The following is a 24,228-nucleotide window of genomic DNA, read 5'->3' on the forward strand; positions in this document are numbered from 1 at the left end:
CACAGCCTGGGAGAGGCCGAGAGGCCTGGGCTGAGAATGGCTGTTCCTATCACCTGCTACAACCAGGCCATCAGTGTTGCTCTTCAGGGCTTATGACCTACCCTCCGTGGGAGCTTGGTGTGACGAACATAATCCTCCAGGAACAAAAGGGCACCCACAACATCTGCAGGCATTTCGGGTATCTTCTGGCTGGAACACCACAATCTGGATCAATTAACTGCTTTGTATATAATATCCTCAAGTGAAAATTTTGAGTTACAATAAATTATGAAATAAAGAACAAACCCACAGGGCACCTTTGAGTTCCATCAGCTTATCTACGCTTCAGAACAAAATTCAGTCTTGCTGGTTTACACTGTAACTCTTGCTGTCTATCTGGACTCATTCCCTGGTCCTCTTCCTGCTTCATGCCTCAATGCCTGGCAGGCCCGTACTTTCCCATCCCTCTGTTGTTCAGTTACCTTGTTCAGCAGTCATGTGACAGTAAACTGACAGGTGGGACTGACAACATGGGCCTGTAATTCCATGGGAGGCCAGTGCAGGAAAATCAGAAATTCAAGGCCTGTCTGGGCTATAGAATGACTTCAAGGCAAGCCTGGGCAACTTGATGAGAGAGTCTCACAATACAAAGAACAAAAATGACTAGGGTTATAGCTCCGTTTTAGAGTCCTTACCTGGCATGTGACCTAAGTTCAATTCCTAGTACAGCAATTGTCAAAAGCAATCAAGTGGTAATCTGCTAACTTTTGTGTAACAAGATGGAAAAAGTCACTTAGCCAGGCTGACCCTTACGGTCACCCTCAGGACCTGTTATGTACAAAGCAGGAGAGAGGGAGGTTTGGGACTCCAGCATCTCAGGGGTATGACTGTTTCTCTATACTGGAAAAGTCACAAATGAGGAGAAGGGAAAAAAGACTAGAAGGGATTGAAGGTTTCTTCAGTTTTGTTATCAAAAAGCAACCTGTGTGTGTTTCCTGTTTTGTTACAAAGCAGAAACCCACCCTTTGCCCTGGCCTTGACAAGCCTCTGAGGCTCCTGCAGTGTGGGGAACCCTGTCTCGCAGTGCCAGTAGGAGGGCGGGGCTCTCTGAGCCTGGGGAGTGGATCAAGATGGCAGGGCAGCAGGAGAGCAGCTGCTTTCCTGCAGTGGCCAATCACAGCCAAGATTCTGCAGGTTCAGGCCTGGGCAGCGTGCCCAAAGATGGCACTTGCCCATGACTGCTGCACAAGGACGTGCCCCCTAACTTGCTTGATGCGGGAGGGTGGGCCGCTGTGTCCCTTTCCTGCAAGGGTGATAAGGAGCCCTGTGGTGACTCCTGTACCTTGTGCACTGCTCCACTGTGGAGCGGATGAACTGGCCGATCAGCGCCAGGAACTGCTCGGTGTACCGGGCGTGGAACTGCTTGAGCAGAGTGAGCAGCCCCAGGACGAGAGGTGGCCAGTCGACAGGGTCGGCAGGTTTCCGGCAGACCATTCCTGAGGGAAGAAGTTACAGGGCCCAGTGAACTACTTGCTTCTGGCGACATTTGTCCCTTGTCAGTGTCACACTGGGGCCCCCATGACTGCGGGCAGATGACCATCTGGAAGAAATGGTAATTCTAGGCTACATCTTCAATTAGCCATGGGACTGGTGGGACGTTCTAATGCTCTGAGGATTGTAAGTAGCATTACTGTTAGTTACCTTTGGGTCACACATTTCATTGACACTATGGTAGAAACTTGTAAAGATACAGATGAATGTCAACGAGAACACAGAAATCATCTCTTACTTTGCTTCACGACAGCATGGCATACTACATATCCCGAAGTGAAGAGGATGAAAATTGTGGGTGAAATATTTTAAAATTATCTTAAACAAAACAGTATTGTATGTTAACACAACAAAAGAATGTTGAAATCAAGACAGTGGAGGAAGGAACATGACATGCCTAAATGCCAAAAAGAAAAGAAAAAAAGAAAAAAAAAAAAAAGGCCTAAAAGCTGGCTTGTTCACTAGGGACTTTGCCAAATCTAGAGACTTTGAACTTCTGCCTGGATGGCTGCAATAGAAATAGGAGATGGACCTTAGTGCCTTTAGGGGAGGACACAATGTTGAAATGTTAAGACTTACATTGTGGACTTCAAGGTTAAAAAGTTGTTGTAATCAAGACAGTATTGGCATAAGGACAGACTGATTGATGGATGGATCAGGCTGGAGAGTCTAGAGAGCCCAATCCTTATATTATAAATTATATTTTGATAAATATGCTTAACAATTTAATGGAGAGAGAAATGTTTCTAAAAACTGATACTGAAACTGGATAGCCTTATGGAAGAAACATGAACATAACCCCGACCTCATATCCTATGCAAAACCAATAACTGAAGTTAGCTCACAAACTTTTTTTTTTTTTTTTTTGAGGTAGGATCTCAATCTAGTCCAGACTTAAACTCTTGTCCTCTCCCTTCTCCAGCAAGAACTTGTTGGAGATATCATGTTTGATAATCTGCAGTCCTGACAGAAATTGTCATGGCAACATCTAGAAGCAGTGAATATGGATGAAATTAGATGATGGGATTAAAAAAAAAAAAAGAGAATCCATACTTTAAAAGTATCTTTAAAAGAAATGAATTTGAAATGTCTGATTAAGAAGAAAAAAGAGGGCTGGAGAGATGGCTTAGTGGTTAAGGTGCTTGCCTGCAAAGCCAAAGGACCTCGGATTGGTTCCCCAGGACCCATGTAAGCCAGATGCACAATGTGGCACATGCATTTGAAGTTCGCTTGCAGTGGCTGGAGGCCCTGGTGCACCCATTCTCTCTCTCTCTCTCTCTCTCTCTCTCTCTCTCACACACACACACACACACACACACACAAACACTCTGCCTCTTTCTCTCTCACAAATAAATAAATAACAATTTAAAAATATTAAAAAAAAGAAGAAAAAAGAACCTTTGCAGAAATGTTCTCATAGTGCTATTTACTGATTTATTTATTGCTTATTTACTGTGGGGCTGGGGTCTTGTGGTTGTGGGGCGTTTAAAATGAGTTAAAGGGCTGGGAGGATGGTTTAGCAGTTAAAGGCACTTGCTTGCAAAGTCTGCCTGGGTTCCATTCCCCAGTACCCACCTAAAACCAGATCCATAAAATGGCAAATGTGTCTGGAGTTGGTATGCAGTGGCAAGAGGCTGTGCTCTAGTATGCCTATTCTCCTTCTCCCTCTCCCTCTCACACACATGCACACAAATAAATAAATAAATATAAGTTCACAATAAACTCATCAATGACAAAAAATTTCGTGACATTACTATACTGAACACCTGTATTGAAAACGTTGAGTATCTGTTGTTTGTACTTAATATTTTGACATGTAATCATGTGTATATGAAAGTCTTAGATACTGTGTGATTAGTGATTTCTCCTTAACTATGCCATCACTCTTCATATTACGCTTCCTGTGCAAAACAGGTACATGACAGTTATTTAAAGAACAAAACATAAGGCTGGGTGTGACTGTGCATGCCTTTCATCCCGACATTCGGGAGGCACAGTGTAGGAGGATCACTGTGAGCTCGAGGCCAGCCTGGAACTACAAAGTGAGTTCCAGGTCAGCCTGGGTTAAAGTGAGACCCTACCTCAAACAACAACAACAACAAACAAACAAACAAACAAAAAACAAAGCAACAAAACAAAAAAAAAACCTAAAAATTAACCAAAGAAATTTCTTTTCTTTTTTCTTTTTCTTTTTTTCTTTTTTTTTTATTTTTCGAGGTAGGGTCTCATTCTGGTCCAGGCTGACCTGGAATTAACTATGTAGTCTCAGGGTGGCCTCAAACTCTTGGTGATCCTCCTACCTCTGCTTCCCAACTGCTGGGATTAAAGGCGTGCGCCACCACACCTGGCAGAAATTTCTTTTTTTAAAAATATTTTTAAAATTTTTATTTATTCATTTGACAGAGAAAGAGGGAGAGAGAGAGAGAGAGAGAATGAATTGGCGCACTAGGGCCTCCAGCCACTGCAAATGAACTCCAGATGCTGTGCCCCCCGTGCATCTGGCTAACTTGGGTCCTGGGGAATCGAACTTAGGTCCTTTGGCTTTGCAGGCAAATGCCTTAACCACTAAGACATCCCTCCAGCCCTAGAAATTTCTTAATACTAGCACCAGCTGTCTAATGATTAAGTGTAAGAAGCAAAGTAAAAGTTATGGGTGTTTACAGATTAGACAATTACTCTTGGGGAGGTGTACTGTACTTGGCTGATTTTAAATCTACTGTGAACCTTCTATGAAGCAGAGTTTTATTTCAGAGGCACAAAGATACATGTTTCATACACATATATTTGATTATCTGACATAACATTATATTCAATGTGCTGTGTGCTCAGATACTGAGCATTGTTACTGCTGACTCACTGCAAGGCATAAGCATTAGACGTACCTAGATTTTTGTTGTACTGGAGTTTTGGCAATTGAGCAATCAAAAACAGAAAGTTGACAACTGGGAAGTAGGGTAAGCGTTTTGTCGTTATGTAAATCTAGAAAGAGACAAAATTAAAAGTGATGGTTCCTTCATATTACTACAGAGCAACAGAGAACATTTTCAGATGGAAAGTTCCAGTGATAACCACCACCAACTCATACAGTTCCATCATCTGCTGCCTTCAGAGTTTTATTTACCACCATGTCTCCATGCAAATATAAATGTCTACATCACATTATAGCTTTTCTGGAAAGAACTTTGCATAGATATTAGAAGCTCCTCCCCCTGAATCCTATTAATGTCATTTATTAAATGAGGAGAAATGGTGATGAGAAAAATGGCAGGAAAAAGCAAAATCAAGAGTAGTCAAGGCAGAGTCGGAGGGAGAAAGGGAAGGAGCCTGAGATAGTGAAGAAATGGAAGACCAAGAAAGAGGGCTGGGTATGGTGATGTATGCCTTTAATCTTGGCACTTGGGAGGCAGAGGTAGGTGGATCATGGTGAGTTTGAGGCCACCTTGAGACTACATAGTGAATTCCAGGTCAGCCTGGGTTATAGCACGAGACCCTACATCAAAAAAAAGCAAAGGGGGAGGAGGGGAGAGGGAGGGAGAATGAGAGAGCAAGAGAGAGGGAGAGAGAGAGAGAAAAGAAAGGCCAGGTGGCAGAGGGCAAGAGGAGAGGGCCAAAAGCAGTCTCCCTCAGTTCATAAGGCAGAAAAGAGGGCAGGCAGCCAAGCCATCCTCAGCTCCACAGGAGACCGGGCAGCATACTGGTTAGGGGCCCACCTCTTCTTACTTCTGGCTCCCTCACTAGTCTGAGCCCTGGAGAAGTCCTCAATCTCTCAGAGCCTCAGGTTCCTGACTTAAGAATGTGGCCATTCCCCGGGGCTGTTGTTAGATGAGAACATCCAAGCTCGGGGCTAACAGGGCTTGGCATAGGGCACGCACACAACAGCTGTTAGCTGCTATTCACATTCACCCCCTTGTTTTGTTTTTGAGACAGGGTCTCACTATACAAGCCAGGATGGTCTTACGCTAGCTATGCAGCCCAGACTTCCTTGAACTTGAGACCTCCTACCTCACCCTCTAGACTGCTGGGATTACAAGCACACACACTACATTCAGCCAGGTTCATCTTCTCTTATCCCAAACTGGAAGGATAATGGCAATTTAAGGGTTTGGAGTTAAGGTACTTGCCTGCAAAGCCTAAGAACCCAGGTTCGATGCCCCAGGACTCACATAAGCCAGATGCACATGGTGGGACATGTGTCTGGAGTTAATTTGCAGTGGCTAGAGGCCCTGGTGTGCTCATTCATTCTCTCTCTTTCTCACAAATAAATAAAAGTAAAATATTAAAAAACAGATTTTTAAAATTTTGTAGTTTAGAAAGGAGGCAAGGTAACTCTCTGATTGGTCATCTGTTTCTGCATCAAAATATAAATATTCACACAGGAAGAGAAACAGCCAGTGCAAACTGTCTATGTCATTCTGCCACCTATGAGACCTGGCACTAATTTATAAAAAAAAATTTCAGCTTTCTGGAGCTCAGCGTGTAGTTTCGTATTTGTAACTGTGATTCCTGTCAGCCACATAGGGCTGCATTTTTGGGCAAGACTGGCCAGTGGCCATTCTACTGCAGTTCAAGTGTCAAACCCCATGGGAGCCCCACCCTGGCATTGCACTTGACTGTTCCAGGAGCTCTGAGCATGCGCTGCATCCACCTGAGCCAGGCAGGGAGAGCGGCATCATCACTTGGGAGGTGGGAACCTGACAGAATTGAGGCCCTTTGGTCGGAACGAGGCCTTCTGAATGCTTTCACACAGTGATTTGTTAACTGGATCAAATCACCTTTTGCACCGCCATGCACCCCCCCCCCCATGCATTTAAATCATTAACCTTATTCAGTGGGTTGTGAATGCCAGCTGCCTCCAGATAGGCCGTGATTTCATATAGGAGGGTGTTGTCTTCTTTGGGGTAAGGAAGCGAAGGATCCTGATAGTGGGCTTCGATATCAGCCAGGAGAGCCCTACATGGGGAAGGAAATGGTGATAAACAGGAGAGAGCAGCTGAATTTCCACAGCTACTTTTCTGTCAGACCAGTGCTCTGCCCCTCTAATCCCATGATCTGCATGCTTGTGACTGCCTTGTGGTAGAAAATTCCACCTAAAAGTACCTACATGAAGTGCTTTCATAATTTAAATTTTATGAATTGGCTGAACTGTTTCCAAAACCTAGTGCTCAGAAGGACAGACTTTGTGACAGAAGCATGGACTGTTCACCCAGCAGAAGGCTGCAACCAAGAGCTGGAGAGGGGAGGGAATGTGTAGGCCCCGGATTTAGAACACAGCCTCTTCTGGCCAGAGACCCGCCCACTTTCCCCTGCCCTCTGGGTGTCCACTGGTGAGTCCTACAGCTGGTGGATTCTGCTAAGTTTTCTAAATCAGGAGGACTTGGCACATTATCAGTGGGTATCATGTGATCAATCAACAGTTGCTGGCAGAATAAATGAATCCATCAAAAAAAATTGTGAAAGAATAATGGGAAAAAAGGCTTCTGAAGAGATATTAAAAAAAAAGAGAGATTTTTTAGAAAATCTGAGCAGTCTTCAAAGAGAGCCTGAAAGAGCAATCCTAGGGGCTGGGCACTTGGAAGAGGAGTGATGCCCATGGTACCACTTACTTGTTGAGATTGTCCAGAGCAGCCGCCAGATGTTTGGAGTCAAAGCGACAGGAGTAATTTAACTCATTGGCGATCTGTTGTCTCAGGATCTGCATCTGCCCAACCTGAGAGCAAGGCAAGAATGTGGAGGTGGCGCCTGGGGCACTTCACTGTGACCACAGGGACACAAGCACATGGGCACAAGGACTTCAGCACCGTGTGGAAGCAGTGAAGGACTGCCAGACGGGCTCTGGGGAGGTGAGCAGAGCACCGGACTCTTGCATTCCTTCCAAGTCTGAGCGCTGACTATGGAGACACAGTCACGTTCGGTGTGCCTTCTGTGTGGTCGGTGGGTGCTGGTGACCCAACCCGTGTGCGGGCCAGGCAAGCGCTCCAGCACAAAGCCACATCTGCAGCCCAGAGTCTGTTTTTTGTTGTTGTTGTTTTTAATTTAAATTCTTTTTATTTATTTATTTTTTAATGTATTTGATCTGGTTGTGGTGGCACACATCTTAATCCCAGCACTCAGGAGGCAGAAGTAGGAGGATCACCATGAGAGTTCAATGTCAGCCTGAGCTAGAGTGAGACCCTACCTTGGAAAACCAAAAAAAAAAGAAAAAGTATTTGAGAGAGAGAAGAGGCAGAGAAAGAGAGAATGGGAGTGCCAGGATCTCTAGCCACTGCAAACGAACTGCGGACACACATACCACCTTGTGCATCTGGACTGAGTCCTGGCAAATCAAAGCCAGGTCCTTTGGCTTTGCAAATAAGCACTTTAACCACTAAGCCATCTCTCTAGCACCCTCTTTTAAAAAAGTATTTTTATTTATCTATTTGCAAGGTGATAGAGATAGAGGAAGAGAAGAGACAGAAAGAATGGGCATACACTGCAAACAAACTCCAGATGCATGTGCCACTTTGTGCATCTGGATTTGTGTGGGTACTGGGGAATCAAACCTGGGTCCTTAGGCTTTGCAAGCAAGTGCGTTAAGCACTGAACTATCTCTCCAGTCCCAGAGCCTGTTTTTGAAGGAATACTTTCAATCTTTTAGAATAAACTCTCCAAGTTTCTTAACTCCTATGAGAAACTGCTTCATCAGGTGAGCAGCTTTCTTTCCCTCTCCTGCCATTATGCTCTGCCTTATAACAGGCTCAGAGCAAGTGACCATCGGAACTCTCCGAGACCACAAGCCAAAGTAACCCTTTCTTCCTGTAAGTTGCTAATCCTCAGGTATGTTTGTCACAGCCAAGAAAAAGCTCTCACAACAGAACTATGACAGTCTCTTGATGTTCTCTTTTGGAGGATTCCTGTAAACTCCCCGGTCATCCAGAGTAGAGACCTGGGCCTGTCTAAAGTGTAGGTAGTTCCCCACTCTGAAAAGGTTTTCCAGCAGTTAGAAACTTGGCCTAAGAAGCCATGAGTACATGACAACCACAAGGTTAAGGGCACCTCACATCTACATAGCAAGAGGATATCTAACAAGTCAAAGGCTCCCTGTATAAACGGTGGTTTATTATTTTTTTAAAAAAACATTGTGTTTACATTGTGTAGATATACCACATCTTAGTTATCCATTCTTCTAGTGATGGACATCTGGGTTGATTCTAGCTCTTAGCTATTACGAATTGAGCTGCTATAAACATGGTTTTCTTTATTTAAGAGACAGAGAAAGGGGGAGGGTAGAGTATGTGCAGGCCAGAGCATCTTGCTGTTGCATGCACCACTTTGTGCATATGGCTGTATGTGGGTGCTGGGGAGCTGAACCTAGGTTGGCAGGCATTGCACGCAAGTGCCTTTAACCACTGAGCCATTTCCTCAGCCTCTGTTCATTGGTTTTAAAGTAAAAACACAGAAATTATGTGACAATGACTGAGACATCACAGACTACTGTCTTGATGCATAAGGTGCATAAGGCTGCACCTGGGAGGAGAGAATGAAACTCAACACTGGATATTTTTCCACATGAATCCTAGTTTTCCACAAGGAAGTTTAGTTTTCCCTATGGCCTGGTGGATAGTCTTTCTGATGAGATGGGTAGTACTTCTTCAAACCATGCCGCTCACACCAATGGCAGTGCTGTGTACAGCAGGAATTCAATAAAGCCTGCAGACTCTCACTGAGCAATGAGAGGGGTGCAGAAGACACGCAGGGCCCCTGGGTGCTGCAGCCAAGGGGAAAGAATCCGGGAAGTGAGCGGATCATAAAATACGCTGGTTTCCACCTAGGCAAGGCATTTTCCCAGACACAGGGCTATCTTCATTCACAGCACAGGGGCAGGTTAGGCTCCAAAGGACTTGGCTACTTCACATCTAGGCAGACACAGAAGGGCAGGACTAATGTGCTGCTGTAATGGCTACTTGGAGCAGACTGGGTCTGGAAATGTAAAGATCGATGAACTTGGAGGGAAATTTTCTTCTTCTTATATAGAGGCAGCAGCTCTGGTCAAGGGTTTTAAAAACCACAAGCTTTTGGTCTGGAGAGAGGGATTAGTGGTTAATATGCTTGCCTGCAAAGCCAAAGGACCAAGGTTCAATTCCCCAGGACCCATGTAAGCCAGATGCACAAGGTGGCACATGCGTCTGGAGTTTGTTTGCAGTGGCTAGAGGCCTTGGTGTGCCCATTCTCTCTCTCTCTGTCACATACACACTCACTCTCAAATAAATAAAAATATTAAAAAAAACCACTAGCTTTCATGAACACATGAGAAGCAGCAGCAACCCCCAAAATAGCTCCAGAAAGGAAGATAAAGAAATGGCTTGAGAAATAACAGAAACTAAAGTATGATATTTTTACTTTAACCACACAAGGGAGAAGATTTCTATAAGCCACAAAGTCCTAAGGAAAGAGTAACTTAGCCTGGCGTGGTGGTGCACACCTTTAATCCCAGCACTTGGGAGGCAAAGGTAGGAGAATTGCTGTGTGTTCGAGGCCAGCCTGAGACTACATACTGAAATCCAGGTTAGCCTGGGCTAGAGTGAGAGCCTACCTCGAAAGAAAAAAAAAAGAAAGGAAAAGAAAATAGTAACTTAGAAAACAAAGCATTGACATACCTTCATTATCGACTCAAGGTAAGCGGCCCAAACCTTCTGAGTTTTAGCAATGGCAGAAAGATAAACTTTACTTGAATTTGCTGAAAAGTTAAAATATAATTTTCCACTCAGTAAGTTTGGAAAGACTATGGTACAGTGTTATGTCTGCCTTGGAAGTTCTCTGGACTCTTACCTACAATGCTTTTCAGGGGGCTGACAGCATTCATGAGTGTTTTTAAAGTATCTTGAACAGCTCTGTCTCTCAGGATAATTTTCTGAAACATGCTGAGGAAATTCTAAAAGCAAGAAGCCACAATCAAAACCTCATACATCACGAATAAAACAAATATATATTGCAGCTAACTCAAATATTGCGCACAATGGAGTGTGCACAGGAAGGCGGAGGACGGCCGACTTCAGGTTCCTACTAGAAACAGCCCATGGTTCCCAATGACAACAAGTCCTGCCTTCCAAAGTTGAAATTCACCCAAGCAGTACACCCATGAATACTGGATGCCAAAGAAATTCTAGTTTGCTATCAATTCTTCTCTGCCCAGGAACAATGCCTCGCGTCAGTGTAAAGCAGCATGAATGGCGAGAGACAAGCCTCCCAGTCAAATGCATTCTCACGAGTCCCCCGTGGGAACCAGACATGCAGGTCTGTGAGAATCTTCTTTGTCCACTTGACTGAATTTAGAATAATCTAGTGTGTGTCTGGGAAACCTCTCCAGAGAGGTTTAACTGAGGAAGGAGGCCTCACCCTAGACTCAATAAGAAAGCTAGCTGAGCAAGCGTTTATTGACTACCGACCCAAGTGACCAGCTGCCTCATATTCCCATCACCACGGCAAGAGCCATTCCTGCTGCCTTCCTCACCTCAAACCGTGAACCCAAATAAACCTGGGCCCGCTCACCTGTAACTCTTTCACAATCATGAAGCACAGGAGCCTGTCCAGCCCATTCAGACCAAATGTCCCCAAGGTGGTCTGGATTTCTGAGAAGAGACGGCTGTTGGTCACTTCTTGATGAGTTTTCATGTCATACCAGGTGTTCAGCTGGTCTATGTGACATGTCATTCTAAAACAAAAGCAAACCACAGAGCAAAAGCCACTGCAGCTCAGATGCATCCCAGAGACCAGGTGGATCAAGCAAAGCATCAAATACCCAGGACAGCCAGGTACATCACATTTTTTTGTAACTTTTTTCTAAATGAGAGAGTGAATTGGTGCACCAGGGCCTCCAGGCACTGCAATTAAACTCCAGACATGTGCATCACCTTGTGTGCACATGTGACCTTCTGTGTGCTTGTCACCTTATGCTTCTCACTTATGTGGAGAGTTGAACATGGGTCCTTAGGCTTTACAGGCAAGCACCTTAACTCATAAGCCATCTCTCCAGCCCATGATTTTTAAAAAGTTTTAATTATTTATTTATTTTTGTTTTTTTGAGGTAGGGTCTAGTCCAGGCTAACTTAGAATTCACTATGTAGTCTCAGGGTGGCCTCGAACTCATGGTGGTCCTCCTACCTCTGCTTCACAGAGTGCTGCAATTAAAGACACACACCACACCTGGCTATTGCTTGTTTTTTGTGATATGGTTTCACTGTGTAGCCAGTGCTGGCCTGGATTAGAACAATTCTCCTGCCTCACCCTCCCAAGTGCTTAGATTCCAGGTGGGCATCAAAGCCTAGCCATATGGTGTGTGTGTTTAAAATATCTTATTTATTTATTTGAGAGAGAGAGAGACAGAGACAGAGAGGGAGAATGGGCATGTCAGGGCCTCCTGTGATTGCAAATGAACTCCAGATATCTGCACCACTTTGTGCATCTGGTTTTACATAGGTACTGGGGAATCAAACCTGGGCCATCAGGTTTTGCAAGACAGCACCTTTAACCGCTGAGCCAACTCTCCAGCACTGATGTGTTTTTAACCTCTGTCCAGGCACTCAGTCTGAATGCTTGATGTGTGAGGCCAGCCAGGCCACCGTTCCCCACCCAATGCTGCTCTTTGATTATGCTTATTCCCAGAGTCAGGCAACTGTTTGGGACCATGATGAGAAGACAGGTTCAGTTTAGCTGTCAGGCTGGAGGACTTTAGGGACCAGGTGTCTCTAGAGGGTGTTTCTTTACGTTTCCAGAGGCTGAGGACAAAGGAGCCTGCAGGGTCAGGGAGCTGGAGACATGCAAAGACCCTCCTCCAGCGGCTTTTAGCATAACTGCTTCATCTGAGGTTCACGTGAAGGAACAGGAGGAAAACACGTTCAGCGGGGAGACGGACACTAATCTCTACCCTGGTGCCCAGGTGAAATAGCCTAAAGGGCAGCTTCAATTGCAAGAGCTTTTTACCCAGTCTGCTGGGTGCAGAGCCCATGTGACCTGGATGTAGACTGGACTTCACTGCCCACAAACGTGCACCACCCATATGTCCTTGAATAGCTCAGTGCTTGGGTGCTTGGGACCTGGAGTGATTTGGGTCCACTGCCTACTTGCTGTGTGGTATTAGGGAAGTGAATAAACTTCTGTGCCTCAATTTCTTCATCTTTACAGTGGTAATAACCCTAAGATTATTATATGTGAGATTATTACAATGACTGAATTCACAGATGTGTATAATGTGATGAGAAAAGAACATGGGTGAGTGTTCAAAGACGCTCAAAGTGCCTAGGTGCTGGGCTAAGGAGTAAGGACACCAGACAGCAAGGGCACCACTAAGGGCTGGGACAAGTGCACCTCAGTGACACACAGGCACACATGACGTTTTCCATCGGTGCTGAGGACCACTGAAATCCAGAAAGACCTACTTGGGGTCTGTGATCCTCAGGATTTCTCTGCACAGTCGGCCAATAAATGTTACGGACTCATCCACAGGCGTGAATTTCGGTATTGGAATATGAGTGGACTGGTACATGCTTTGCCAGTCCTGAATCTAGAAAACAAAACCATACAGAGTTAGTATATATTTAATCAGGTAACCGCTCACCAAATAATTTCTACAAGTGCATATGTGAGATGTGCGTGTGTGTGTGTGCATGTGTGCAGGTGTATATGCACCTATAGGTGCATGTTAAGTGTGGTGGTCAGAGGTTGATGCAGAATGGCCTCTTTAGTGATTCTTTAACATTATTTCTTTTTTAAAAATTATTTATTTATTTATTAGAGCAAGAGGCAGAGAGAGAACAGGCATACCAGGGCCTCTGGCCACTGCAAATGAACTCTAGCCACTTTGTGCATCTGGCTTATGTGGGTACTGGGGAATCGAACCTTGGTCCTTAGGCTTCATAGGCAAGTGCCTTAACTACTAATGCCATTTCTCCAGCCCCCATTCTTTATTTCTTTTCTTTTCTTTTTTCTTTTGTTTTTTTTGAGGTAGAGTCTCACTCTGGCCCAGGATGACCTGGAATCCACTATGTAGTCTCAGGGTGGCCTCAAACTTACGACGATCCTCCTACCTCTGCCTCCTGAGTGCTGGGATTAAAGACATGTGTCACCACGCCTGGCTCCATTCTTTCTTGTTGAGACAAGGTTTCTCACTGTAGCTTAGACTCACTGATTTAGGTAGACTAGCTAGCCTCAAAGTCTCATGGATCCTCCATCTCCGCTCCCCAGAGCTGCATTTAAAGGAGCTTACCACCATGTCGGGCGTATGTGACTACTGGGGATCTAAACTCAGGTCTTCATGCTTGTGTAGCGAACACTTTGCCCCAGCTGCTTTCTCCATATCATCTTAGAAACATTGCATGAAGAGTGACAATAAGTATTACTAACTTTTTTTTTTAAATTTATTTATTTATTTATTTATTTGAAAGTGACAGACACAGAGAGAAAGACAGATAGAGGGAGAGAGAGAGAGAATGGGCGTGCCAGGGCTTCCAGCCTCTGCAAACGAACTCCAGACGCGTGCGCCCCCTTGTGCATCTGGCTAACGTGGGACCTGGGGAACCGAGCCTCGAACTGGGGTCCTTAGGCTTCACAGGCAAGCGCTTAACCGCTAAGCCATCTCTCCAGTCCAAGTATTACTAACTTTTAAAAAATGTTTTAAAAATATTTTTAGTTGTTTGTTTGCAAGTACAGAGAAAGACAGAAAGAAGAGAGCCAGAGAGATATAATGGGTGGCCAGGACCTCCAGACACTGCAGATGGACTCTAGATGCAAATGTCACTGTGGATCTGGCTTTACTTGGACACTGGGGAATTGAACCCTGGTCATTAGGCTTTACAGGCAAGTGCCTCAGCTGCTGAGCCATCTCTCCAGCCCTGTTACTTTTTTTTTTTTCTTGGTTTTTAGAGATATGGTTTGGCAGTAGTCCAGGCTGACGTGGAATTCACTATGTAGTCTCAGGGTGGCTTCCAACTCATGGCAACCTTCCTACCTACCTCTGCCTCCCAAGTGGTGGGATTAAAGGTGTGCATCTCTATGCCTGGATTTTGTTTCGAAAAATTTAAATTGTGTTAGTTAACAGCCTCCTAGAAATATTACATTTTTTTTTTAAAAGAAGAAAATCAGCTTTGACAAAAAAATGAAGTGAGAAATAAATGACAGAGAAGCCGGGCATGGAGGCGCACGCCTTTAATTCCAGCACTTCGGAGGCAGAGGTAGGAGGATCATCATGAGTTTGAAGTCATTCTGAGACTGTATGGTAAATTCCAGATCAGCTTAGGATAGAGTGAAACCCTCTCTTGAAAACACCAAAAAAAAAAAAAGAGAAATTTTGTATTTTGAGTAGTCACAGAGGCTAAGGAGATGGCTCAGTAGTTAAAGGTACTTGCTTGTAAAGCCTGCTAGCCTGGGTTTAATTCCTCAGTGTCCATGTAAGGCCAGGGACACAATGTGGCATATGTGTCTGTATTCTACAGTAGCAAGAGGCTCTGGCACACCATTCTCTCTCTCACACACAAATAAAAAATATTTAAAAAAGATTTGACATGGACAGTGCAACATAAAAATCCAAAATATGATAAGGCTGGAGAATACGTAGTCTTTTTTTTTTTTTTAGTTTTTTGAGGTAGGGTCTCACTCTAACTCAGGCTGACCCGGAAACCACTATGTAGTCTCAGGGTGGCCTCAAACTCACAGCGATCCTCCTATCTCTGCATCCCGAGGCTGGGATTAAAGGCGTGCGCCACCATCCCTGGCAGAATACATAGTCTTTTGAAAATGTCACCAGAATGTCAGCTCCTTACATAAAAACTCAGAGTGGCCCCTACTGACTAAAATCTCAGTACTGACACTTGAGTTTAGTGACATTTTAAAAACTCAATTAAAAAAATGGTTGCAGTAGACATTTTTCAAAGATATACACGTGACCAAAAAACATGCCGAATGATGCTCATCACCATTAGTTGTTAGGGAAGCACGAGTCAAAACCATAAAGAGATGCCACTTCACACCTACTACAACGGCTAAAGTAACAACCACAACAACAAAACTAGACAACAGCAATGCTGCCAGGACACGAGTGGAGAGGGAGCCAAGCACTGATGCCTGAATGGGAAGTACCACTGCTGCCGAGGATGACGTCAGCGGGTCCTGAGTGAGCCAGACAGAGGGTGACAGGTGTGTTTCCCGACTGAACAGAATGAGGATGTCCTGAGCCGAGCGCTCCGTCACAGCCACGGCTTCTGCAGCCGTTCAGTCACACCTGCTTTCTCCTCAGACAAGGGACTGAGCGAACTCATTGCTGCCCACCCTCCTGTCCTCTGAAGGCAGTCTAAGGGGGCTTAATGATTTTAGTAACTACTTAAAAGAAACTTTCTTGTTGGCATCTCCAGCGTTTATAGTGCACATTTTATTTACTTATCTATGAGAAAGAGTGAGAGGCCAAGGGAGAGAGAGAGAATGGGCATACCAGGGCCTCTGGCCACTGCAAATGAACTCCAGAAGCATGTGCCACTATATGCAACTGACTTTATGTGGGTTTTAGGGAGTTGAATCTGGATCCTTAGGCTTTGCAAGCAAGCGCCTTAACCATTAAGCCATCTCTCCAGCCCTTAGAAACTTAAAAGAAACTTTCTTGTTGACCTTGCCAGCAGTTTGGAGTGTACGTTTTAGACATGGGAAATAACAGATATAGTCAAGAATTCTACAAAACATGTTCAATACCTTTGTTCTTAAGAAGTTATTACACTCTTGCTCCACGTTATAGTTTATAATTCGTGAGACTTCTTCCTGCCAGATCTTCAGGCCATAGATGTTGACGTAGTCCTGTATGTACTCAAAGGAGCGATGGAACCCATCCATGGTGGCTCCCAGCTCTTTCAGCTTGGGCATCAGCTCACTTGGCTGTGGTGGGGTGGGGGTGGGGGTGGAAATGTCCATTTATCAGACTGTAGCAGATGGGTCACTACTGACACCAACGTCAGATTCCAAATGATAAGCCACCAGGGACCTGTTTCAGACAAAGCTTTGGAAAAACTCATTTCCTACCTCCGCTAGGCTGACAACTGATGTCAGATATTCAGCCAAGAATACATTCACTCATTTGGGAAGATGCCTCATATAAGGAACACAAAAAAAGAATGCTAACAATGTCACTCTCGTCATCTGATGGACAGCTAATCTTTACTGCTCTTCTGTCTTATTTCCTTGAGACAGAGTCTCTCACTGAGCCTGGAGCTGATAGTTTTCGGTTGGACTGGCTGATGAGCAAGCCCCAGCAACACTCCTATCTTGGGCCCCCTCAGCTCTGGGGTAAAGTACAGGTGTACGTGGGCACACTCAACTTTCTACCTGGGTGCTGTGCACTGAACTCATGATGCTTGTGTGGTAAGTGCTTTTATACACTGAGCCATCTATCTATATCTATATCTAATCTTCATATACTTAACATATTTTTAAATTGAATTCACTGAGGTGAAAAATACCCTACATAAAAGCTTCAAGCCTATTTATTTTCCTCTTCAGAAAACTACCATATTTTCTAGAAGATAAAGCAAAATAAGGATTTTCTTATAATATGAATGGATTATGAAGAAGCCCAGGAAGTACCTCAGTTGGCAGCACTATCATTTATTAAATGTGCCTGACAGAGGAACATGTCATTATGAATGGTATTTTCACGCATGCTAGAGAACAGAACACATGTCTTTTGGTCATTGTACCTTGGCTCGGGGGTTGAATATCAGCCCCTTGTGGAGGGCAAAGGCCACCCGCTTAACTAGCTCCTTCCTTATTCCGTCTTCCAGCAGCTGTTTGGGATCCACCTACGAACATACCACAGCATACGTGGAGTTAGCAGAGCCAGTCCCGAGGAAACCCAGAGGACATGATTATCAGAATTTAGAGTACAGCACTGTCCCACCTCTGCTCTCTTTTACATTATTTATTTATTTGAGAGAGAGAATGAATTAATGAGAATGGGCACATCATGGCCTCTAGCCACTGCAAACGAACTCCAGGTGCATGTGCCACCTAGTGCATCTGGGTCTCTCTCTCTCTTTTTTTAAAAAAATTTTTGTTGTTTATTTTTATTTATTTGAAAGCAACAGACACAGAGAGGAAGAGGCCGGTGGGGGGGGGGGGGAGCGCCAGGGCTTCCAGCCACTGCAAACGAACTCCAGACACATGCGCCCCCTTGTGCATCTGGCTAATGTGGGTCCTTGGGAATCGAGCCTCGAACTGGGGTCCTTAGGTTTCTCAGGCAAACACTTAACCGCTAGGCCATCTCTCCAGCCCTCTCTCTTTTTTTTGGTTTTTCAAGGTAGGGTCTCACTCTGGTCCAGGCAGACCTGAATTTCACTATGTAGTTTCAGAGTGGCCTTGAACTCACAGTGATCCTTCTACCTCTGCCTCTCAAGTGCTGGGATCAAAGGTGTGCGCTACCATGCCCGGATGCTTTTTTAAAAAAATATTTATTTAAATGATTGCAGTGTGTGTGCATGTTCATGGGTGTGCCAGAGTCTCCTGCCCCTGCAAATAAATACCAGATACTCGTGCCACTTTGGGGGTCTGGCTTTATGTGGGTGCTGGGGAATAAAACTTGGGTCGTCAGGCTTTGTAAGCAAGCACCTTTAACCACTGAGCCATCTCCACAGACTGGTCCAACTTGGACCTTTTGTTTTTTCCTTTTCTGCCCCTATTTGGTCTTGTGTAGGTTGGACCAAATAATACTACTACTACTAATAATTTTTTTTTTTGAGGTAGGTGTTCATCCTAGCGCAGGCTGACCTAGCACTTACTTTGTAGTCCCAGCTGGCCTCAAACTCACAGCAACCCTCCTACCTCTGTCTCCCAAGTGATGAGATGAAAGGTATATGCCACCATGCCTGGCCAGGATTATTATCATTAATCCTGTGGCTTTCCATAAAACTATCTATCAGTAAGTTTCATGAAGATATATTTTTTTAAATTTTTATTTATTTATTTATTTGAGAGCGACAGACACAGAGAGAAAGACAGATAGAGGGAGAGAGAGAGAATGGGCGCGCCAGGGCCTCCAGCCTCTGCAAACGAACTCCAGACGTGTGCGTCCCCTTGCGCATCTGGCTAACGTGGGACCTGGGAAACCGAGCCTCGAACCAGGGTCCTTAGGCTTCACAGGCAAGCGCTTAACCGCTAAGCCATCTCTCCAGCCCTCATGAAGATATTTTTACAAGATACTTCAAAGATGGTGAACATAAAGAGTTCCTCATCACCTCACATTTCAGTCATGGAATTAAATGTAAATGGCTTTTTCTTATTACCAGGAAGGTGCTGGGATGAAGGGCCAGTAGGGATTCAGATGTCACCTCAGGCCATCCGTCTCCACATGGGCACACTCCGGGCTCTGGTTGCACTAGTCTGTACACTGAATAATTTTCTGAACATAAATACAGACATGGTAAAACAAAACAAAAAAAAAAGGGAAAATTTTAAGCTGGGTATGGTGGCACATGCCTTTAATCCCAGCACTTAGAAGGGGCAGAGGTAGGAGGACTGCCATGAGTTTGAGGATACCCTGAGACTACATAGTTAATTCCAGGTGAGCCTAAGCCAGAGTGAGACCCTACCTTGAAAAACCACACACACATACACACACAAGATAAATAAAAAATTAAAAACACCAAATACAAGTGTGGTGGTGCACATTTTTAATCACAGCACTTGGAAAGCAGAGGAAGGAGGATCACTCTGAATTCGAGGCCACCATGAGACTACATAGTGAATTCCAGGTCACCCTGGGCCAGAGTGATACCCTACCTCAAAAAACAAAAACAAGGGGGGAGGGAGGTTTTACCATGGGATATTTTTTTATAATTATGGAAAATGTTAACAAAAATTGTGAAAATAAAAAATAAATAAATAAATTTAAAACAAAACAAAAAACCACACAAAAACAAAGAACAAAAAACCAAGCCAAACAAACACCCCCCCCAAACAAAAAAAACAAAACAGAAAAACAGAACACCAATGAGGCATGACTTACTTAGCCATTCTACTACTAGAGGATATTCACATTATTTTTTCCTGGTTGCTCTAACAACAAATACTTCCATGCATATTCATGTCTATAAGTCACTTACTTTAGGTCTTATCAGGCAAAGTGAACCTATAGTTCTTATAAGCCTTTGAAATCCATCCTTGACGTTTTGAGGTTTAGAGCCAGAAAAGTTCCGAAAGCCCCACGTTCTGACTCTTAGACTGTCAGATGGATCTAGGCTGGACTGGGTTGTTAGAATGCTGGTCCCTCTGTTCTTAGTGTCTGAAGGGTAAGGGTGAAAGGCTGCATCTTATTAGGCAGTCTTTCTTTGGAAAATGATTGCAGATTGTTAGGGTTTATTATATTCTTTTTATGCTGGTCATGTTGCAGTGCTAGGATTTACCATCCTGTATGGATTAGTCAGAAATGTGTAACCAGCCGTAACTTTCTACATATAATGTAAACTAAGTGGACTAGACCTCAAGAGCATTCAGCAGACCCTGTTACTATCTCCAGGACACAATGGCATTAGTGTATGTCTAGAAAATACATTCCAAAGTTCCATTTCTATACAGGTTAATTTCTTCATTTTTTCTTGGATGTTAGCAGCACAAATGTTAATCTTGCAATTTGATAGGTACATATATATTGGAAATCAGAAATATTCATATTCCACTCATATGCGATAAATGGAAAAAATAAAAGTACCATGAACTACGTGAGGGGCACATCACTAGCCAGCAGGTGACTCCAAGTTAAACACACCCATGAGCAGTCACTTCACCATTTAAAAGTGGACAACACCAAGCCTGACCAATGCTGGGGGTAGGTCTCAGGGAAGTGCCACTTCAAAAGACAACCAGCAGTATGGAAACAGAGTAAGATTACTCAGTTCTAGTTCCTGTGCATACAGATTTCAAGAATATACTCAGAGATGCTGATCATGACATTGGGGAGCATAGGTGTCTGTCTCTGGAAGAATAATTAAGGCACTGGTGGAATTCTGTGTAGCAGTAAAAAGCAACTATCTGACCTACAACAACATAAATTTCAAATAACAGAAACTAGTGAAAAAGAGGTAAAAAACATAAGATTTAGAGCACAATAATTTAGATAAATCAAAACACATAAAATAATATCACATATTAAAAGGGAGAATGCTTGTACCTTTATATATATTTTTAAAGTATTTATTTTTATATCATATACATAGAGTGGATGCTATAGAAGATGAAATGGAGAGTGGAAACCTAGGAAAAGAAAGACAAAAATAACAGAAAGGGTAGGACTGCTTATAATGCAAGCTTCCTAACACATAATGGCCTTGATATTCATGACCGCACTATGCCTGATACAACTTACACAAAAATTTCATAATAGGAGGAAAAGATGATGACATCAAAACAAGACAAAGACTAATTGGAAGGGCGATGGATTTGGTGAAAGGTAGATTTGAGAGGGGGTATGGAAGTGGAGGGAGGGAATTATCATGGTTTTATTGTTCATACTTATAGAAGCTGTCAATAAAAAGCTAAATAAAAAAATAGAACACAGGATCTTGCATGCATCAGTGATGTTGATGGCCTTTGAATAGAAGGGAGTAATTAGCTTAGCCCTTGCCACTTGGGGTGTATAATAAAAATACCACAAAGGAGAGATGTTTGCTAGTATGAAATTAGACTGACTGCTGTGTGATACACCATAATCCCAGTACTTAGGAGGAGATGGAGACAGGAGGATCAGTAGTTCAAGGCTGGTCTCAGCTGTATAATTAGCTTGAGAATAGCCTGGGCTACATGAGACACTGTCTCTAAAAACCAAAATAAGTAAATAAAGTGATTCAACAAAATAGAATTTTCTTGAGATTTAAAAAACTGTGGATGGGACTGAAGAGATGGCTTACTGGTTAAAGTGCTTATCTGCAAAGCCAAAGGACCCAGGTTCAATTTTCTCGGGTCCACATAAAGCCGGACGTATAATGTGGCACACACATCTGAAGTTCGTTTGCAGTGTCTAAGGCCCTGGTGTGCCCATTCATTTTCTTTCCCTTTCTCTCTTTGTCTGCCTATTTCTTTCTCTCTGTCAAATAAATAAAATAAAACATTAAAAAAAACCTGTTGAATAAAATAGTTGCTAATATCAGTTTCTCTAGAACTTTAAATTTCAAATTTATGTCATGTTATTGCCTTTGATTACCATAAACAATAAAGATTACAATGTGTTCTCTTCCACCAATCAACACATGAGTAAAACCAAAGTCAGAATGAGATAGCAATATGACAATATCCCACTTTTCCCCATTGTGATAATTAACAAAAAAAATCCAACCAACCAACCACAAGGCTACATAGACTATGCGCAAGTTACCTTGATGATGCCAACCAAAGTTGTTTTCATCATTAAGATGCCTTCGGTGAAAATGGAAATAGCATGAGTAAGTTTGGCAACCTTTAACAAAGAAAAAGAGGCATAATGAAGTATCCCACATAAAAGTCATCATTTCTATAGAAGGCTAACTGAGTGGCCTGTGGTCTTGCAATGGGCAAAGACAAGAGGAAATGAACGTGTACTTCGGGTGAAGGAGAACATCAGTGTCTACATGTCTGGGATGGAAATCAGGCTTTGTGAGGTCAAATAAATGACTATTGTTATACTTATTGGGAACTAAGGCCTTTGTGTCAATTGGTCAACACACACTTTTTTGGGCCTTGGTTTCCTCATGTCTGTAACCAAGATAGGATGATAAGGTTATTATTCCCTTTCAGATGGCAGAGACCCACAGAACTGAGTTAATCTGCCCTTCACTTTCTTTTCAGGCAACAGGAGGCAACACCAGTAAGTTAGATAAAAGCTATATACTTTAAAAAATTTCTTCATTTATTTGAGAGAGAAAGGCAGAGAGAGCGAGCGAGAGAGAGAATGAGTGTGCCAGGGCCCTAGCCATTGCCAACAACTCTAGACACATAAACCACCTTGTGCACCTAGCTTTATGTGAGTATTGGAGAACTGTATCTGGGTCCTCTGGCTTTGCCAGTAAGCACCTTAACTGCAAGGCCATCTTTCTGGCCCAAGGCTGTATTTCTGAGCCAGAATAAATGCAGAACTATCAAGTTTGATAGTCTAAGTTCTTGATGTACTTTTTGTGGTTGTATCAGAGGAGAAACTGACAATGGGCATCACATTTTCAGTTTTCACTTGATTTTATTGTTCACATCTTTGAATTTTAAGTCCGAGGAGAAAGAAAAACAGATACATGTTTGGATGAAACTGCTGAAGACCCCCAACTCTTGGGTGGGTGCTTAGCAATTTTCAACTTTATGATGATACTTGTGTATTTTTTCACTTGGTATGTGATAGTTCATATTTCATTTTAGTACGATATTCAATAAATTACACAAGATATTCACCACTTTAGTATGAAATAGCTTTCTAGTAGTGATTTTGTTCAACTACAGGTCACAGTGCTGTGAGCATGTCTATGCAGGAAAGATAGCTATTATATTCAGTAGGCCAGTTGTATTAAATGCATTTTTCTCTTATACTATCTTCAACTTAGAATGGGCTTGCTCGATGTAACCCCACAAGTTGAGAGGCATCTGTACAGAGGGGCCGGAATGTGAAATGTCTAGGTAATCTAGCAGAACAAGGGCAGTTTATCAGACTCCTCAGGAGCAAAGAGCTCTGTTTCTACTGAGAACATTTAGCTGAGAGGTCCTAAATGACACCTGCACAATGTCAAGAATACAGGTGTGACTGCACTGCAGCTGCCAGCCATAGTCATCACTAGGAGTGAAACACAATCAGAGTTGGCCTGGCGGTCCCTGAGGTACGGCAGCAGTCACGGGCCTGCGATGCCCCATGGCTTTAAATTTCACATTTCAAGAGATCAAAGAAACATGGCACCTCATATCGTGGGCCGAGCTGTGCAAAGTCTCTCAACCTGTCTTTGTCCAGGCGCGTGGGCACTTCAATGATGTCATGTGTTTGAAGCTTTATGATCTTCAGAAGAGATGTGAACATGCTTTCTGGAATGATCTGCAGAACCTTTAGAGAAGGGGTAAGGAGGAAATACAGTTGAGGATCCGTATTATTTTTCTTAGCTGACAGTATAAAGATGACAGTACGAGGGATTCTCAGTATGGAAAGAACAGTTTGTCTACAAAGACAGATACGAAGAAATTTAAGAACTGTCTTTTTAAGTGTGAGGAGGCACAGGTTCCCTTCTCTCAACTTTTTTGCTCAAAGAATATAAAGCTAATCCTTCTAGAAAAGCTTCTAAATGATTTATCATTGCCATATTACAGATATCAACAAGACCAATGTTCCAGATGTCATCAGCAGGACTATAGAGAACCCAAGTACTATATGACACAGGCTGATTTTGAATTCAGGTGCACCTGGCTCCTTGTTTTATCATGAGCTACTGAAGGATAAAAATTCTCTTTTCTGTTGAATCAGGACTTGGCGAGGATATGGTAGCTCTCACCTGTCTCTTTCAGCAACCAGTTATGGCTTTGAAGTAGCTACTCAGATCTCTATTCCTCAGTTTCTACAGCTCTGCTTGGAAGTTAAGACCACCAGCATTTAAAATGAGTATGAAAGTTCTTTGCAATAAAAAACACATCAGCATGCCTATGGTAGCAGTAAGAATATACTTACTTTCAGGTATTACCAGTTTCTCTACTTAAAGTTAG

The 24,228-nt window shown here is 43.3% G+C and overlaps 1 protein-coding gene across 2 annotated transcripts in view; it reads right to left on the reverse strand.

Annotated features, from left to right (window-relative positions):
- Window positions 1-24,228, reverse strand: part of Washc5 (WASH complex subunit 5) — a 63,596-nt gene that overhangs the window by 1,682 nt on the left and 37,686 nt on the right. The window contains exons 16-28 of one of the 2 annotated variants that reach the window (XM_004661403.2): window positions 23,438-23,578; window positions 21,902-21,982; window positions 17,238-17,339; window positions 16,240-16,419; window positions 12,942-13,066; window positions 11,056-11,218; window positions 10,336-10,438; window positions 10,164-10,243; window positions 7,134-7,237; window positions 6,351-6,480; window positions 4,413-4,509; window positions 1,322-1,475; window positions 102-189 (exon numbers count right to left, since the gene is read on the reverse strand). In XM_004661403.2, the coding sequence (XP_004661460.1) occupies window positions 102-189; window positions 1,322-1,475; window positions 4,413-4,509; window positions 6,351-6,480; window positions 7,134-7,237; window positions 10,164-10,243; window positions 10,336-10,438; window positions 11,056-11,218; window positions 12,942-13,066; window positions 16,240-16,419; window positions 17,238-17,339; window positions 21,902-21,982; window positions 23,438-23,578 (1,548 nt within the window). The remainder of the gene's footprint in view (window positions 1-101; window positions 190-1,321; window positions 1,476-4,412; window positions 4,510-6,350; window positions 6,481-7,133; window positions 7,238-10,163; window positions 10,244-10,335; window positions 10,439-11,055; window positions 11,219-12,941; window positions 13,067-16,239; window positions 16,420-17,237; window positions 17,340-21,901; window positions 21,983-23,437; window positions 23,579-24,228) is intronic. The other variant, XM_045143444.1, reaches the window with a different exon arrangement.

The sequence above is a fragment of the Jaculus jaculus genome, chromosome 2 (genome assembly GCF_020740685.1).
Source record: "Jaculus jaculus isolate mJacJac1 chromosome 2, mJacJac1.mat.Y.cur, whole genome shotgun sequence".
In the NCBI taxonomy this organism is placed as follows: domain Eukaryota; kingdom Metazoa; phylum Chordata; class Mammalia; order Rodentia; family Dipodidae; genus Jaculus; species Jaculus jaculus.